At 38.7% G+C, this 16499-nt stretch overlaps 1 protein-coding gene and 1 pseudogene across 2 annotated transcripts; one reads left to right on the top strand and one right to left on the bottom strand.

The window, feature by feature from the left end:
- The first annotated feature begins 422 nt into the window (after window positions 1-422).
- On the top strand, window positions 423-5951 carry LOC146478513 (coadhesin-like). The gene is made up of 8 exons (XM_085112117.1): window positions 423-524; window positions 1838-2171; window positions 2573-2853; window positions 3010-3186; window positions 3533-3703; window positions 4377-4547; window positions 5038-5071; window positions 5710-5951. The coding sequence occupies exons 2-7, from the start codon at window positions 1888-1890 to the stop codon at window positions 5046-5048; spliced, it is 1095 nt and encodes a 364-aa protein (XP_084968243.1). The 5' UTR covers window positions 423-524; window positions 1838-1887; the 3' UTR covers window positions 5049-5071; window positions 5710-5951.
- A 2471-nt stretch (window positions 5952-8422) lies between these two features.
- LOC146478514 (A disintegrin and metalloproteinase with thrombospondin motifs adt-1-like) lies at window positions 8423-16101 on the bottom strand (annotated as a pseudogene). Its single transcript, XR_014865133.1, has 8 exons — window positions 16079-16101; window positions 14532-14873; window positions 13184-13464; window positions 12442-12618; window positions 11840-12016; window positions 10571-10741; window positions 9547-9582; window positions 8423-8644 (listed from the first exon to the last, which is right to left on the bottom strand). The product of XR_014865133.1 is annotated as an A disintegrin and metalloproteinase with thrombospondin motifs adt-1-like (transcript).
- Window positions 16102-16499: the final 398 nt, after the last annotated feature.

Consider the following 16499-nt stretch of genomic DNA (forward strand, 5'->3'; position numbering starts at 1 on the left):
CATGAGACTATTAACACCGCTAATAATTTCAAAATAATCTCAAAATTAAAGCTATGAAAATATAACTGTAGCTCAACTTTTTTCAGACTGTACGTACAGAAGAACAGATAATCGTTGGGCAACCCGCATTACCCTCTAGACGCCCCGGGGACATACAAGGAACCGGGGAAGACGAAGGACGATAGTTTTCTAAAGCACTGGCACCGTGTCGCTCAAAACCTGGTCCAGTGGAGGTCAGTGGGGAAGGCCTACGTCCAACGACGGACATTTAGCGGCTGAAACTGAACCGAACGTACATTAAGGTGAGCCGAAGACGTAATTTTGTTTTGCTTATAGCTTATTGCTCCTCTTTGATCGCCATGAAAACTTAGTTCTAGCGCAGAAATATTTACTAATTGAAAACGTGATCACATGGTGAGATTAAGCCAAAACAGCAGGCCCTAAAACTGAGAAGTTTGAAGCGTATTGCCATTTGCTTATTATCACCTGAGGCAGTAACAGCGTAAACGTCTACTCCGCTTGAGGTAAGCCAGAACACTCCTTATCCTCATCTATCAGTAGTTACTTGCGCAAAATCAAAGCCGGGCCCTTTATAATTTATAGCGGATTGGCAGAATCATTCATGTTGAAAATTAACAGCTAGTAACATTGCTCACGAATCTGCGGCCTGAGGATTCAAGCGCACCCAGTGGTTCATTTGGTTTTATATCTGTTCAGAAAGCCTTTTTCGCTTGAGAAATTCGGATTAAGCTGTAAGGAAAAACTAAGTTTTCTTCGAGGAAACTCCACCTTAAAATTTCGGAGAACAAGAAAACTAATTCCTTTCGTCTTCGAAGAGACAAATATGTGCTTAAAGGGGAAGTATCTCGTAAATTTGCTGTCATTCCAAAACCCAAAAATGTTTGTCTGTCAGCAGAAGTCAAGTTTGTTCTAAATTATCACCCTAGCGCAATAAAACTGTCGATTTGTGCCTCTGGTCAGAGACAGAGTAGGTTGGTATGGATTGAAACTTGAAAGAGGTTAGGCTAATGATTTTCAAGTTCTCGCATTTTTGTTTCCAAAATGCGCTAGAACAGATCACGAGTTGTTCCTTTCAAGAATTGAGTTGATTTCTTTCCTCTCGTCATTCTAGAATTATTTGGCAGCCGATTAAGGTCTTATTTCGTCATTTTTAACAAAAGATACCAAAAACCCCATGATACTACCCCTTTAAAAGTGCGAAATAAGATCAGCTGGCATTTTGATTTAGGCAAAGACAGTTCATAAATTCGGGGAAGAAAATTCCCTTCCCTAAAACTTTCAGCAACGTCAAATTTCAAGTAAAGCATCCCGCGAACAGATCAAAATTTGTTAGCTTCCAATTATGCCATAGAAGTCTACAGAACGGTATGAAAAAAATGGAAACAAACTTTTAAGTATTTTGTTTAAATGCTGTCGTCGGGTGCCTCTCACTGAGAATTCTGAGAATTATTCAAGGTATCTTTTCTTCAGTTTTCTTTTAAACACGTACAGTAACAATTTATTTATGTCCCAACAAACGGAACAATTGGCATTTTACGGTAGCTCGACTGGTACAACGCCCTCCTACAGTATAACAAACAGTACGAGAGAACAAGAGGAAAAGGTTCATCAGTAGCTTTCATTAGAATTGTCGTCCTTTTGTTATTCGCAGAGATGAGAGCTACCGCTAGTTATATGCATTATACTAACTGAATCTTTCTGGAATGAACGAGAGCCAGTTAATCGCCGTGATACTGCATTGGAAATAACCTCAAGTTGTGAAAAAGAGACAAGCTATGTTCAGTCATTGCTTAAATGAATTTTTTGCTCTTTTAAGTGTTCCAGTTTCCCAAGTTTAAAGCCACTGCACGAAAGCGACGATTTGAGATGCAAATTGTCGTCACCATTATTGTCAGCGTGTTGCTGTCGCAGCACCTAAGCTCGGCTTTAACCTGCAATTCAGCCAACTGGTGGAGCAGTCTGGACAGGCCTGGTTGGTCTACATGCCCCAGCTCCAACACTGTGTACCTTAAAGGACTTTATAGAAGTGACAGAAAGGGGAATGATGAAATCTATCGTCTTGAAGAAGGAAAATGCTGTCAGGCGGGGCAGGGCTATACCAACCAACCTGCAACCTGCCGAAATCAAAACTGGCAACTGACTTTAGATGGGTGAGGAAACTAAATGCTTTAAGTAATATATCAAACACGAGAAGGTGTGTTTCATCAGATATCCAAACACTGAGAAGTAGGTTGAAAAAACGAGGCGCAGCCGAGTTTTTTTAAACGACTTCGAGGTGTCTGGATATCTGATGAAATACACTTTCGAGTGTTTGATATGGCTTCTCAAATGATCAATAATTCTTGGAGAAATTCAAGGCTAAAGTTGGCAAAATTTTATGGTAATTAGGATCACATATCCAAACCACGGTCACGGTAGTAATTTTCTTTGTTTTCTCTTGATGAATTATTAATGAATTTGAGAAGTTATGTTCACACTACACCGGATAGAATATTTCCGATATTTTCTAAGTTTCAACACTCTTTTAGCACGTTTCTTTTTTTTTTTTCAGGTCTAATGTCTGGGCACTCTGTCCAACTGGTTACTACTTGAACGGCATCAGAATAAGTGGGGCTACGCACCTGTATCAGATTGAAGAAGCAAAGTGCTGCCGACCGCAGAACCATCCAGATGCTTATGAGGATTGCTACAATGAAAATGTTTGGGGCTCGTTTGACAACAAAGGCTGGAGTGAATGCAAACGGGATGGTTATTATATGGCTGGATTTTACAAGAGTTCTTGTAATCATCTTTACTGCCTTGAAGAGTTCAAATGCTGCAAGATGAAAACTGGTAATATTTTTCTCCTTGATTCGACGCATTAAAATTGATGATTATATATAGAAGATAAGGAAAACTAGATAATGAAATAGTTAATAGTTCAATTTTAAAAAGGGCAACGCCACTGTTCAATTACATTACCAGTTCACTAACATTTCTCTCCTTCAGCTGCCGTAAATGGCGGATGGAGTGCATATGGAGCCTGGGGAGAGTGCAGCACGTCCTGTGGTCCTGGTATTCAAGAGCGCACGCGCACTTGCACCAATCCTCCTCCGGCTTATGGCGGCGCACAATGTTCAGGATCCAACAAAGAAACTCAGCAGTGTAATAAAGGCCCTTGTCCAGGTCAGTAAAAGAACCTTACCCTCTCCTTGGCCAGTTCCTGAGTTGCTACCGATAGACTGCGGCCTAAGGATGACAAATTTACTATTTCCTTTGATTGATTTCTCGTAACTTTACTTGCGTTGTTGGTCTTTTATGTATTAATGGCTGAGAGACCGACCGACTGAACGACTGACTGACCGACTGACTGACTAACCGACTTACTGACTGACCGACTGACTTACTGTCTGACTAACTGAATGACTGACTGACTGACCGACTGACAACCTGAGTGACTGACTGACTGACTGACTGACTGACTATTTAACAGATGGATCTGTCTAAGATTAGTTTGCGCTCTTTATTACAGTAAACGGTGGATGGAGTGACTTTGGAGACTGGAGCGAGTGCAGTGTGACGTGTGGAAGTGGTGTCCAGGAACGCTCAAGAACCTGCACCAATCCCCCTCCGGCACATGGCGGCGCGGGGTGTTCTGGGAACGCCAAGGAAACGAAACCATGTGGGGCCGGCGAGTGTAAAGGTTGGCAAACTAGAAAATCAGAGTCTTAAATATATTTGTCAAGCTAATGAAAACAATTTATCTTCATGTAAATTATAGATGCTTCATCATCCAGGCACAAAGTTAATAAATCTGGGATGCGGTGGAGGAAAAATAAATTGAAAAATCGCCAAATAATCTAGAGTTTCTTACAAGAAATAAGGAGAATCGCATTATAAAATAAGAGAGAAACGATTAAAAAAATAGCGAAAATAAAATTACTTTAAATCATTTTGAGATTTAAAAATGGCTAAAAACGACGACGTTTCGACGCTAGGTTAACGGGTCGTCATTATTAAGTCACAAAATAAAATATATAACATTATGTGGAAATCTATAAATACGAAAAGAACAATAGGTCAGCAAAAAGCTGTAACATAAGAAAAAGTCACAAGTTAAGTCAAAAGTTTAGCACGTAGAGTCCGTTTCGATATTTAAATTAGGCTTGAGAGTCTTGATGAAAAGCATTTCAAAAACCAAACAATCAAATTTACTCTGGCACTTTCTCAAAATTCTAAATTGACTTTCTTTCAAAAGATTGTTGCTACCGTGAACTTCTAAACTTCTTCATTTAAACCTCGCATTGCCTTTAAAACCGTAACGCGTCGTCGCAAGTTGTAGGAGTAAAGTACATGATTCTTTCTGTAATTTTCAGTTAACGGCGGGTTTACTGAGTGGTCGGAGTTCAGTGAATGCAGCAAGACATGCGGCAAAGGAAGAAAATCTCGAACCCGTTCATGCACCAACCCACCACCTTCAGGAGGAGGAAAGAAGTGCAAGGGAAAAACTAGGCAAAGAAAAAAATGCAAAGTTCAATCATGCAAAGGTGAGATGGCTCGTAACTGTATATTATATATTCCTCGCGCGTGGCTAGTAATGAAGTACAATTAAGCGGCAAAGGACATTATGAAGAACCCGAACACGGTGGAGTGAGTTCACCATTGTTTTAATATGATATCCTTTATGAACCTTTTGCTAGATTTTCTAAATCTTTGAATGCTTTTTTTTCTCCGAATGTTTTAACCTTTTCCTGTTATGTGGCAGAATAAGCAGCTGGCTGAAAATGGCTAAATTTAAAAGCCTTTTAATGGATAGGACGTGATATCAGTCCCTATCAATTTGCATATTAAATGTTTAGACCTGATAAGAAATGTTGAGCAGCTAGCAAAGTTGACTATGCCGTACAATTAAGTCGTTTTATTCAAAAACATGACTTTACGATAATGTTGTTGTTGTTGCTGTAGCAGTAGACTTTTGGGTATGTTTTTGTATTAATTATTGCTAATAATTTATGCATTTTATAAATATTTCCTCAGGACTGAAGTAGAACTCCTCTCAAGAGAAGACCAGGTACAATTAATAATAATAATAATAATAATAATAATAATAATAATAATAATAATAATAATAATAATAACGAACACTGACAAAGAGCTGTTCTTCCTTATTGAACGCTGTCAGAAATGGATTATCTGCCAGAACGCAAATATAGTTAAGAAGATCTTTGTATACGTATAAACTGTTTGGATGTAATGAAAATGATTGAGTGTAACATAACTAGCCCAGACCCGTGTCCGCAAGTTATGTAAATAATTCAGCAAAACAAAAATGAAATCTTCACTGAACAATTCTTCTAAAAAAATAAGTTACAAAAAGTGATACCGAAATATTTCAGTTTGTAGCGACCAAGAGTTGAAAAAATGTCTCCCTTTAGAACGAGCTGGCGGTACATTCACTCTTTCTTTAGAGTTTAACAAATCACACGCACCTTTACCAAAGGTTGTTTTTGCTCACATGTAATAGCGTATATAGCTTCTCAAACGATTAACAATTCTTGGAGAAAATCAAACCAAAGTTCACCAAATTTTATAATAATGAAGATCACATTTCCAAACCTCCTTTACGGCGGCGATTTCCATTGTTTTCTCCTTATGAAATATTTATAAGTCTGGGAATATAAAACTCAAAGTTGTCTCTTTTCTTTCTAGAGCACGGCCTGGCAAAAAATGGGGATCCGCTTGAATTACTCGTAAAACGCAGTTTGGGTTAGAAACATTTTAAAAGGAAGCTGTATACTCGTGGGAACGGCCTGGTAACAAATGGGATCAGCTTGTATTACTCCTAAATCGCAGTTTGGGTTAGAAACTGATTTGAAAACTAAAATGGGATTAAGAGTTTATCGTTTGCTTGTTGTTAATTGTGGGAAAAAATAAAAGAGGGAGAAAATGCATTGTGGTGTTTTTGTGACTTTTGTCTGCTAGTCTTCTGATGGATTGTTTACTTTTTTTACATCTATGAAGTGAAATAAGCTAATTTTCTTGGTTATTCCAACACCCTGGGACCAGTTGCTTATAGCCCGATTAAGCTAATCCTGGATAGACGAGAATTTTGATTCGAGTTTAATTCCTAAACAATAAAGATTTTTCAAAAAGATTCCTGTCCCTCAGTTTTGACTTTGACTTTTCTTTACCATTGGCTTAAAATTAGATTTTAAAAACATTTTTAACGAGCGAGCTGAAAACCTCGGTTAACTTTTAATCGTGGATTAGCGTTAATCAGCTATCAAACAACCGGGCCCTGAGATTTCGAATACGGGTCATTAACTATCTTTAAAGTCGGCAGATTGTGCTATTCATGTATTTATGTATTATATTTAAGATTACGCACAAACAGTGGCGACTGATTCCGATTCATTGCACGTGACGTCATGGCGGCCATGTTGGTGGTTGGGAACAATAAGATTATTCTCCTCTGGGAGTTAACCTCCATTTTATGCAAACTATGTGAGCAAATTTTCTTTTGTTTTGGCACCAACATGGTGGCAATGGAATCAACCTATCCATGGCAAGATTTTGTTGCGTTCTTAATAATTTATTCTGCATCAGCTGAGAGACAAAGAACGTTTGCATTGTGCATCTAAAAAAAAAAAGAACTGTGTACGCACACTGGAATGTTATAAACTAGTATTATATTTACATATACAGCTTTAGAAGGTGCGCGATGTATATTATTGACTCGAATGATAATCGGAGACAGAAATACGGCAATTTTGTGTCCACGTTTTTTCGTGGCGGAAACAAAATTTTAGGACATAATACACGAAGGAGGTAAAGCTAGTGTACTCTATTGTGATGTGACAAAAACGAAATTTCAAAAACAGAAATCAAACGTTGCAAAGTCCAATCTTTCCCTTTTTTATTCCTTGAAATTGCAAAATTTGCTTCTGTCACATCACTAAGAAATAAGAAATTATAGTTTTAATCAGTTACGTTAGGAGCTTCTCAAGCGGAAAACTTGACAAAAAACTGCTTTTTGGTACTTCCAACTTTAACGCGCAAGTGATACGGAAGCAAAATCACCATCATATAAATTTAATTCTATCATCCCCTAACATCTCTACACATTTTCAGCGCAACTGACTGAAGAAATTCAAAGATGAGAAGGTTTATGATTTACGAGAAAACACCTTTGGCAAGGGTCCTGTGCCATGCTATGTATTAAGTGGTGGAACAATAAGCTAAATGTCAAGAGTCCAAAGTAAACTTACCTTCATGTTTTACTGGGTGATCTGAAAAATACAACATGTTCATAGCCAGTTCCAAAATTGGTTTGTTCGCTTCATCGTAAGTCTGTTTACTGAATAAAAAGGGAGTAATGGCTGCCTGAAATAACCATAAACGCAAAGGTGCTAAAAAGACAGTACAGCACTTTGATTATGCCGTTAAGATAGCAACGATTCGCGTGGAGAAGATCATGGACTGAACACAGAGTGAAAAATCAAAAATTGATGATCACTTTCCTTCCCAGAATACATTGCGTTGTTATATCGGAGACGCGTGTATTGGTGGATTGCGTATGACGTCATGGCGGCCATGTTGGTGGACAGGAACAATAAGACTTTTCTCCTCTGGGAGTAACTGCCATTTTTATGCAAACTATGTGAGCAAATTTTCTTTTGTTTTGTCCACCAACATGGCGGCAATGCAAACCACCAATTACCTTGTATTGTACTGTATTGTATAATTGTATTGTATTGTATTGTATTGTATTGTATTCTATTTTATTGTATGGTATTGTATTGTTCTTTCCCGTGAAAAAGTATCGTTGATCAACAAGTGAGAACGGGCCATCCCACCTTATTCGTTTGCTTGAATACAGTGGGCCATTAGGATCCATTATCGGGAACGGAGATGGGCTTCAAGCGAACCTTTGTGTTCATTTGACCACTCAATGTTATAAATCCGTGCGTAATAAGCAACATTGTTTTATACCTAGACTTGCACTCAACAAAACGAGCACTGTGATTGGTTGATTCTTGGTCACGTGCCCCTGATTAAATACAAATGTGTCCCTGGGATACAATTCCGCAGTTGTTGTCCTCTCAGTTGTTTGTTTGTTTGTTTGTTTGTTTTGCTGTGATTGTTGAAGGGCAAGTCTAAATATATAACAAAGCACCTAATGCATGGTCCCTCGGGAAACTAGTTAGTTTTTTTTTCCTTCGAGTCCTGATGTTTCCCTCGAATTCGTCTCGGGAAACATCAGGACTCTCGGGAAAACAAAACTAACTGTTTCCCTCAAAGCCATACATTAAGTGAATATCATTACCAACTGGGAAAACAAATAATTAGTCATAAGATATTTCTTCAGGACTTTGTGGTAACTGATCAGATTCAAACAACAAGAATCACCACAATAAGCAACGAGTTTTCATGACCCTTTATTTCTTCCCACATCAACAAGTAAGTGAAAAATCCTTAACCCTTTTGAGTAGGCTTCCACATTTTGCCTCCATTATTGAAAATCCCGCAGGATTAGACATGTTCCTTAGATCTAGTTGCTAACTTCCCAAATTCCCAAACTGTGATTTAGCGGTAATATAATCTGATCCCCATGTGTTGCCAGGCTGTCCTCGATACCGCAGACCTGCAAGAAAAATAATGTTGGATTAAAACTGACCAATCTTCGGTAAACGAGCGTGTGAATGGTTGAAAGACTTAATCTTTGGAAACAGTAAATTTTCCACAACACAATTTTTTTCAAGAGAGAGATCTTCACCCAACTCTCGGTCTATACAATTAACTAAAAAAACTGATCCTATAACGTCTTCACGGCTTGTAGCATTCTAAGATTACCTAACAACACTTGAAGACGATGAACATACACCATTATTTGAATTATTTCTAAATTTTCGTTCGCTTTTACAAAATTCAGTTCCAAAAGTTAGAAAACCTACAAAAAGGACGCTTCAAGTTGTAAACAAATATTCTTCATGATAATGTAAGGAAAAAAAGTAATAAAATCGAACATTTTTTGGTGTTTTCATCTTAACGCTCACCGTTTTAAACTTTGTTGTTTGCTTTTAGCTTTCTTTTGAAATCGAAGTTGTTCGCCATATATCAATCTCCCTGTGGCTCAATTGTTGAAACAGCGTTTGCTCCATATTAAAAATGATTTTCTTTGTAAACACCACGGAGTGTTGAGAGTGGGTTTAAATTGAGTGTCGTAGAACCAAAACCAAAGTAATTGCTCTGGCCAATCACGACAAACACAAACAGCGCAATGAACCAATCAGAATTGGAACTCAAATCAAATACATGTCACCGGCCCCAAACGCGGGAAACCGCGTGCGAGCAAGTCATGATTGATCAGTTTGGTTTGCTTCTCATTGGCTGAGAAAGTGGCGCGAACCAATCACGGTTGCAGTAAATTAAGCAAACCAAAGCAAACGCGGAATTACTTTCGACACTCACTTTAAACCGCTCTATAACGCAATAAATGCTTTATAACACTGAGTTCAATATAGACAAAATATTCCATACTCGTACCTGTTTTTTTCCATGACAACCGTATCTACTTCGGTTCTGACGAGATAATTAGAAAAGGGATGAACATTAGAAATGCTGATACGAAACAAACCTCAAACGTCCACTGTTTTATTCGTGTTTTACTAGCTATGAAGAGCTATAAGTGTGAAATAAGTCAACCTTCTCGCTGCTAAATAGTTCTTGGCATTTATATAGGCACTGAATAGACACTGCAAAGACCTCAGAAACTGGTAAGACCAGGCTTTTCAGATTAAGTTGTTTTATCAACAGCCTATTTAGCCCCATAAAAGGAGATGTTGAAGAGTCCCCGACTAACGAAGAGTATTGAAACGGATTTCAGAAATCTAACAAAGAACTCAAGACAGCCACAATCAGTTGCAAAAGTGTTGATACACTCTTACACACACGCGCAATATTTCTTTTCCCGCGCCCAGTCACTGTCTCCACCCCCTTCCCCCATGCAATGCTGTCTCGCCAATCGCAACCAGTGCAAACGATTTTGCGATTACGTTGAATGGGGAGGGGGGTGGGGTGGACCAGTGGATTTATAGAAAATGTTGTCCTGCATTATGACTTGGGTCAATATTTACTATTTAGGATTGGCACTTAGCGAAAGTCTCTCATCAATTTTACAACTAATTGTCGCATAACAAGGCTGAAGAAAGTACCCTTATGTTCTCAATGTCTGACAACACGTTGCGCAATAAGCGATAGCGCTTCACGAGTTAATGAAAAATAAGCTGCAATACAGCGAAAAATCTTTTAATATGAGAGAAGCACATTTCAATTCTTCGAAAACTTTCCCTGTCTAAATATTAATGGTTGCCATTGAAATGTCAAGTTCCGTCGGTGAACAATCCACAGCAAGCCAGTTTGCATCCAAATAACGTTTTGGGGAAAATCACAAAGTGGTCTCCACATCTTCGGGTGTTCTGTGACGGAGATAGCACTGATACCTTCCCAGCTATCTACCTACGTACATACAAAAACTTTATTTCAGATACTACATGTTTGAAATCCATACTTTTGCATGATTGGATTTTGCACTTTTTCTTTTGCTTAGTTTTTCCCTTGCAGTTCTTTCCTCCTCCTGAAGGCGGCGGGTTGTTGCATTTACGGGTTCGAGTTTTCCTTCCTTTGCCACATGTCTTGTTGCAATTGGTCCAGCTAGTCCATTTACTCCAGCCACCGTTCACTATTGATGAATAATTAAAGAGAACAAATGGGCGTTAAATCAAGAAAACGAGAAGTCAATCACCAATCTATCCGCCCAAGACCTTCATCGTCTCTTGATCCGCCAGATGACCACAGGGCACCCAACGGATGGATATCTCTTCGGAAAGCAGAAAATTCGATTCATTTGTAAGGAAAAACTAAAGTTAATTGCCTCAGAAATTGGATTTAATTATCAAAAAAAACTAAAGTTTATTGGGGAAAATGTCAGCTCAAAATTTCGAAACGCTGGAAAACTAATTCTTTTCGCTTTCGGATGGTTCATGGTTCATGATTCATGGTTTATTTATTTCACACTTGTTACCGCCATAAAATCGTCAGACTTTATTTTGATTGTTTACATCTTAATGACATTTCGTGTAATCGGACATGACGTTGTTTTTTGTTTTTTTTACCCGGATGAGAGCACATGGCATGGTTTTTGGAGAAATGTACTACGGATTGTAAGTTTTTTACAGCTGGTGTAAAAATGCTTGTAGTCATTAAAAAGCCATCAAAATGTTGCCCGAGGTAATAGATTTGGATTTGGGAGCCGCGGGAACAACACTATTTACACAACATTAACATAGAAAGAAAAGAAGGAAGAAATGTGTTGTTTAAAATGCTAAAAAAAGGTCAGCAAATTTGCAAAATTTGAAAATTTGATCTGAAAACAGATCAAATTAATATGTCATTAATTTGATCCCAAATGATCTGGTAACACAGGTATTTTACATTTTGTTTAAGTATCTTGCCTAAATCATCTCGTTAGGCGCCTGTAATCCAATCAATTAGTCTGTCAGTCAATCTGTCGGTCAGTCAATCTGTCGGTCAGTCAGTCAGTCAGTCAGTCAGTCAATCATTCAATTAGTCGGTCAGTCAGTTAGTCAGTTAGCCAGTCAGTCGTTCAATCAGTCAATCAGTTAATTAGTTAATCAGTTAGTCAGTCAATCTGTCGGTTAGTCGGTTAGTCAGTTAGTCAGTCAGTGCGTCAGTCAATCAGCCTGTGTCACTTTGAATAATACATCATTCTCATCTCTTAAGTTACATTTCAAACGCTATGATTTTCTTGTTTACCAACCTGATGTATCACACTCGCCGGCCACACATTGTCTGGTCTGCTTGGCGTCCCCAGAACACCCCGCGCCGCCATGTGCCGGAGGGGGGTTGGTGCAGGTTCTTGAGCGTTCCTGGACACCACTTCCACACGTTACACTGCACTCGCTCCAGTCTCCATGGTCACTCCATCCACCGTCAACTGAAGAAACGAGCATTAATTAAAGTAAAGGAAATTCAAATCAATCAGTCTATTCGAATACATTAATTAATTAGTCAGTCAACCAACAGAGATCTTGCAAGATGAAGGAATGGACTGCCACCTGGAAACTAACTTTTAATCCCTCCAAACGAAAGCTGTTATGTTGTTTCGAAAGTGGAATCGCTCTAGCTCTAGATCTGTACTATGGAGACAAAAAGCTTGAATTCATGAAGGACCAAGAGATTCTCGGATGTGTACATCGATTGTAGCCGGACTCCTATGGCCAAATCAACTTTCCGTCGGTTGCTCTCTCATAACTCAGACGGGGGCGAGCAAGCCGGAATAAGCATAAAGTGGCAAAAATAAACCAAGAAAATACCAATTATTGGCTTCTACGGCGGGAAAGAGGAAAGTCTTTTACAGACCTGGACAAGGGCCTTTATTACAATCTTTAGTTTCTTTGTTAGATCCTGAACATTGTGCACCGCCATTAGCCGGAGGAGGATTGGTGCAAGTGCGCGTGCGCACTTGAGTTCCAGGACCACAGGACGTGCTGCACTCTCCCCAGGCTCCAAATGCACTCCATCCGCCATTTACGACAGCTGAAGGAGAGGGGTGTTAGTAAACTGGTTACGTTTCGTCTTGCTTATTAGACATTATTACATGTAATATAAATCCTGAATTTCATTCATGCCAGAATAAACTTCAAAGTTATCAAAATAAAGTTATTTGAAACACTTTCAGTTTTAGCTCAAAAGCCACAATAAGGGTTAAATCTAAGACCGAGGCCAACCAAGTGCAGTGGTTCATTTACGAATTGTTTATTTTTGTGAAAAGAGCACATTTCCCTTCATACCCTTTCATTTGCCCTTTCTTAAGTTATTTATTCATCAGGCTTAATCCATAAAATCATATTTCTTTCACATATGCAACTCATCGACATTTGAAGCTTAGGGCTAAGCCGGTCGTTTGTCACATGAACCTAGTTTAATGGCCTCAGCTCCCACGAGTCTTTTGTAGCTCTGTGACAGAACATCCGGACTATTAATTGGAAGTTAATCATTAGTTCAACTCCTGTTAGAAGAACTCGGATTTTCAGGTTGTTTCTGTTGTTATCTGCTGATGGTCTCAGTTTTTTCACGAGGTGAGAATGACAAGAAAAATTACCGCTTTTCATCCTGCAGCATCTGAACTTCTCAATGCAATAAATCTCATCACAACCACCCCTCCAAAATCCAGCCATATAATAACCATCTCGGTTGCACTGACTCCAGCCCTTGTCGTCGAACGAAAGCCCAACATTTTCGTCGTAACAATCTGCATAAGCGTCTGGGTGGTTATTCGGGCGGCAGCACTTTGCTTCTTCAATCTGATGTAAGTGTTTCGGCCCACTGGTTCTGATGCCATTCAAGTAGTAGCCGTTCGGACAGAGTGCCCAAACGTTGTTTCTGAAAAAGGAAATTAAAATAAATCGTGCGTGCTGCAAGAGTGTCAACGCTGAACTGGACAGTATCTTAGATGCGTTGAGGTGACCTTTCGGCAGCAAAACCCTCTTCCGATATGCACGTATAATAAAAGATTAAATCGTACACACTTTTTCAAGCATTATAACAGAGTTTCCAAACATGTTGGCTCAAAAAACAAATGATTTATAAAGAGGAATAAACAGACAATAATTAAGTTTTCACCAGGCTGTTTTCCGAAAAAAAAATATTAACAGTTTCTAGCAACAATGCTCTCAAAACTGAAAACAGCCTGTCATAAGCAAAGTGACAAATACACAATCAAGTCAATGCTCAGAAATATTGAGGCGATTAAAAGCTATGAATATCGTTCACTAATCTTTTGGTAGAGGCAAAGCCACTGATAAAGTCTTCTCCTCTCGGTCAATTACGGAAAATTTTCTATACCGTAATTCCATGCCATTTTCTCTGTTAGTAATGCTTGCCTTTAATTAATGAATTAGTTAATTCCAATCAGTAATTTATACAGGGAAAATCACCAATAAAATATAAAATCCACATAAAAAAGTATATTTGTTTTACGTTGTTCAACGGGTAGTGTAAAACACACTGACTAGCGCCGTTCCTTCTTTTACTAGGACACTAGTAGAGTTACAAACACTGAGTCACTTTAATTGATCTTTTAAGAGGAAAATATGTCGTTCAAAATGCGAAATAAGGTTAGCTAGCATTAATACCTTGTACTGAACAAAACTGAATAGAAAACGGTATTTATCTACTTACAAAAATACGTCTTAAAACCACAGGAACACAGGACAAAACATTTTAAGTACTTTGCTTATTGAGTGCCTCTGTATATTGGAAAGCTTGTGCCGAAATTTTCATTCAATCTCATTCCCCTAATCAAAGTTTCTTCCTAATAGCAGAATAGACCATTTTCTTCCTAGTTAAACCTCTTAATCCAGGAATAAAACCACTTGAGATTTTTATTCTGGTACAAAAACTATCTGGCATAGAGTTTGAACATAGTTTAAGATATCTACTTTCCTCACCAATCCAATGTTAATAACCAGTTTTCATATCGGCAGGTTGACTGACTGGAAAAACCGTTCGGCGCCTCGCAGCACTTTGCTTCTTCAATAAGATAGAGCCCATTGACAAAAGGAATCATACTGAAAAGGCCCGCTTTTACATTTCTATAAAGTCCCTTGATGTACGTGTTGCTTCTGGGGCATGTAGACCATCCAGGTTTGTCCAGACTGCTCCACCAGTTGGCAGTATCGCAGTTTAAGGCCGAGCTTAGGTGAAGCGACACCAGCACGCTGATCATTAGTTGAATGGCGACGGAAATCCGCATCTTTAACCTTCACAATCGGGAGTGCCAAATTTTATCACTTAAATTAAAAAAATTTTTGTTAAACGTTGACAAACAAAATGTACGACAGGGAATGCAGTACTGTTACATTAATTTTAGAATTATTTCAGACCGATCAGAAACCCAGCTCTGCTAGTATTAGAATATTATTATTTGTAGATCTTGTAACATAATTCAGCTGTCCCAGGGGCTGTAAGTTATCAGATGAGTAAACTATATTTCTCTCTTGCTTTTTTGATTTGAGTGGTTATATTCAGATAGAACGAATTTCTGCATCTACCGTCTTGGCTTGATTTAAATTCCCTGACTGCATCTCACCAAAGGCGCTTAAACCAGCTTTTACCCAATGAAGAAAACTTTTATTGTGGTAAGTAAGGTTAAGTAGCTCGGTTCTATATTTTTCAAGTCTGTTGACGAAATCCTAAACTGAGTACAATATGACAATTCAATGGGAAAGTGCTTTGTAGGCACTATGTCACCACGCGTGTAAGTCTGAACATATACCCTATCGGTTGATTTCGATCTGTTCAACCGTTCATCACATAATTCTTGACGCAGCAAAAAGACCGACCTGCCTTGCAAAATGTTCCAGGGCCGTGGCCACTCTCTGGTACAGCGCTTCGTGTTTGAGCGAAAGACCAATCCGTCAATGGCCGTTTTACACTAGACGACACATTATCCGTCTGGACAAACTAGGGCAAACATTTGTTGTTCGTCTGGTTATTCTTCTCTAGTATAAAGGCGGGCACAAGACGTGTTATTCGTCTGGACGAACTATTTTCCGTTGTTCGCCTTAAACGACGCACAACGGTTAATTGTTCGCCCAGGCGCATAATGCGTCTTATGCCCGACTTTACTACAGACGAATAACCAGACGAACAACAAATGTTTGCCCAAGTTCGTCAAAACGGATCAGTAATGCATCTTCTAGTGTAAAAACGGCCATGAGAACAGGTAACAAACTGAGTAATTATTGGATACTGTGGGGAATTTTTTATGGCATTCTTACTTATATAGCGCAGAGACAAAACATCGCCAATTATTTTGTTTGCCCTTTTAGTAAAACCTTAGATCAGAATTTCCCGTTTTGCTGACAAATAAATTGTTACTGTGCCTTTCAAACGAAACAAAAGCCAAATAGGATAATGCTTTTATCGTAAATTCCTGAACAAGAAGATGGCGATAAAACACACTGAGTAAGAAGAAGTTATCTACAGGACCTACCAAAGTGTGCCTCTTCCACTGCACTTGTTCGACTGCGTATGACCTGGTACACCAACGCTATCGTTTTATTTGATAATTTTACCCCTCATGCGCGGCCGGTTCTTTTAATTAAAGCATATTTCCGCCCTAGATTCAAATTTTCATGGAGACCATGGAATAACTAAGAACGTTAACTAGAACAAGTATGATAGGTCTTCGGTCGAGTATGTTGCGTACAAAGAAAAGCTGTGCTAAATCTTTTCTCGTAGCTTTTTGGGATAATTTGAAGTTATCGGCGATGGCAATGGTCTCATTAAATCCATTCATACATAAATGGAAAATGTGATAATTGCTTTTATAAATTGTTTATTACAGTTTCCAAAGAGAGTGGGAGTACCACCAACCATGCACGTTAACTTGGCCTTATTTCACTCGGCACATT

This window comes from Pavona decussata, unplaced genomic scaffold (genome assembly GCF_977016875.1).
Source record: "Pavona decussata unplaced genomic scaffold, jaPavDecu1.1 SCAFFOLD_64, whole genome shotgun sequence".
Classification (NCBI taxonomy): Eukaryota; Metazoa; Cnidaria; class Anthozoa; order Scleractinia; family Agariciidae; genus Pavona; species Pavona decussata.

What these genes read in the sequence shown, in the direction of transcription:
- LOC146478513 (XM_085112117.1), top strand. Translation starts at nt 1,888, where the DNA reads ATGCAAATTGTCGTCACCATTATTGTCAGCGTGTTGCTGTCGCAGCAC. An exon ending in ATGCTGCAAGATGAAAACTG is followed by an intron (nt 2,854 to 3,009) that starts GTAATATTTTTC and finishes TCTCTCCTTCAG; the next exon opens with CTGCCGTAAATGGCGGATGG. An exon ending in TAATAAAGGCCCTTGTCCAG is followed by an intron (nt 3,187 to 3,532) that starts GTCAGTAAAAGA and finishes TCTTTATTACAG; the next exon opens with TAAACGGTGGATGGAGTGAC.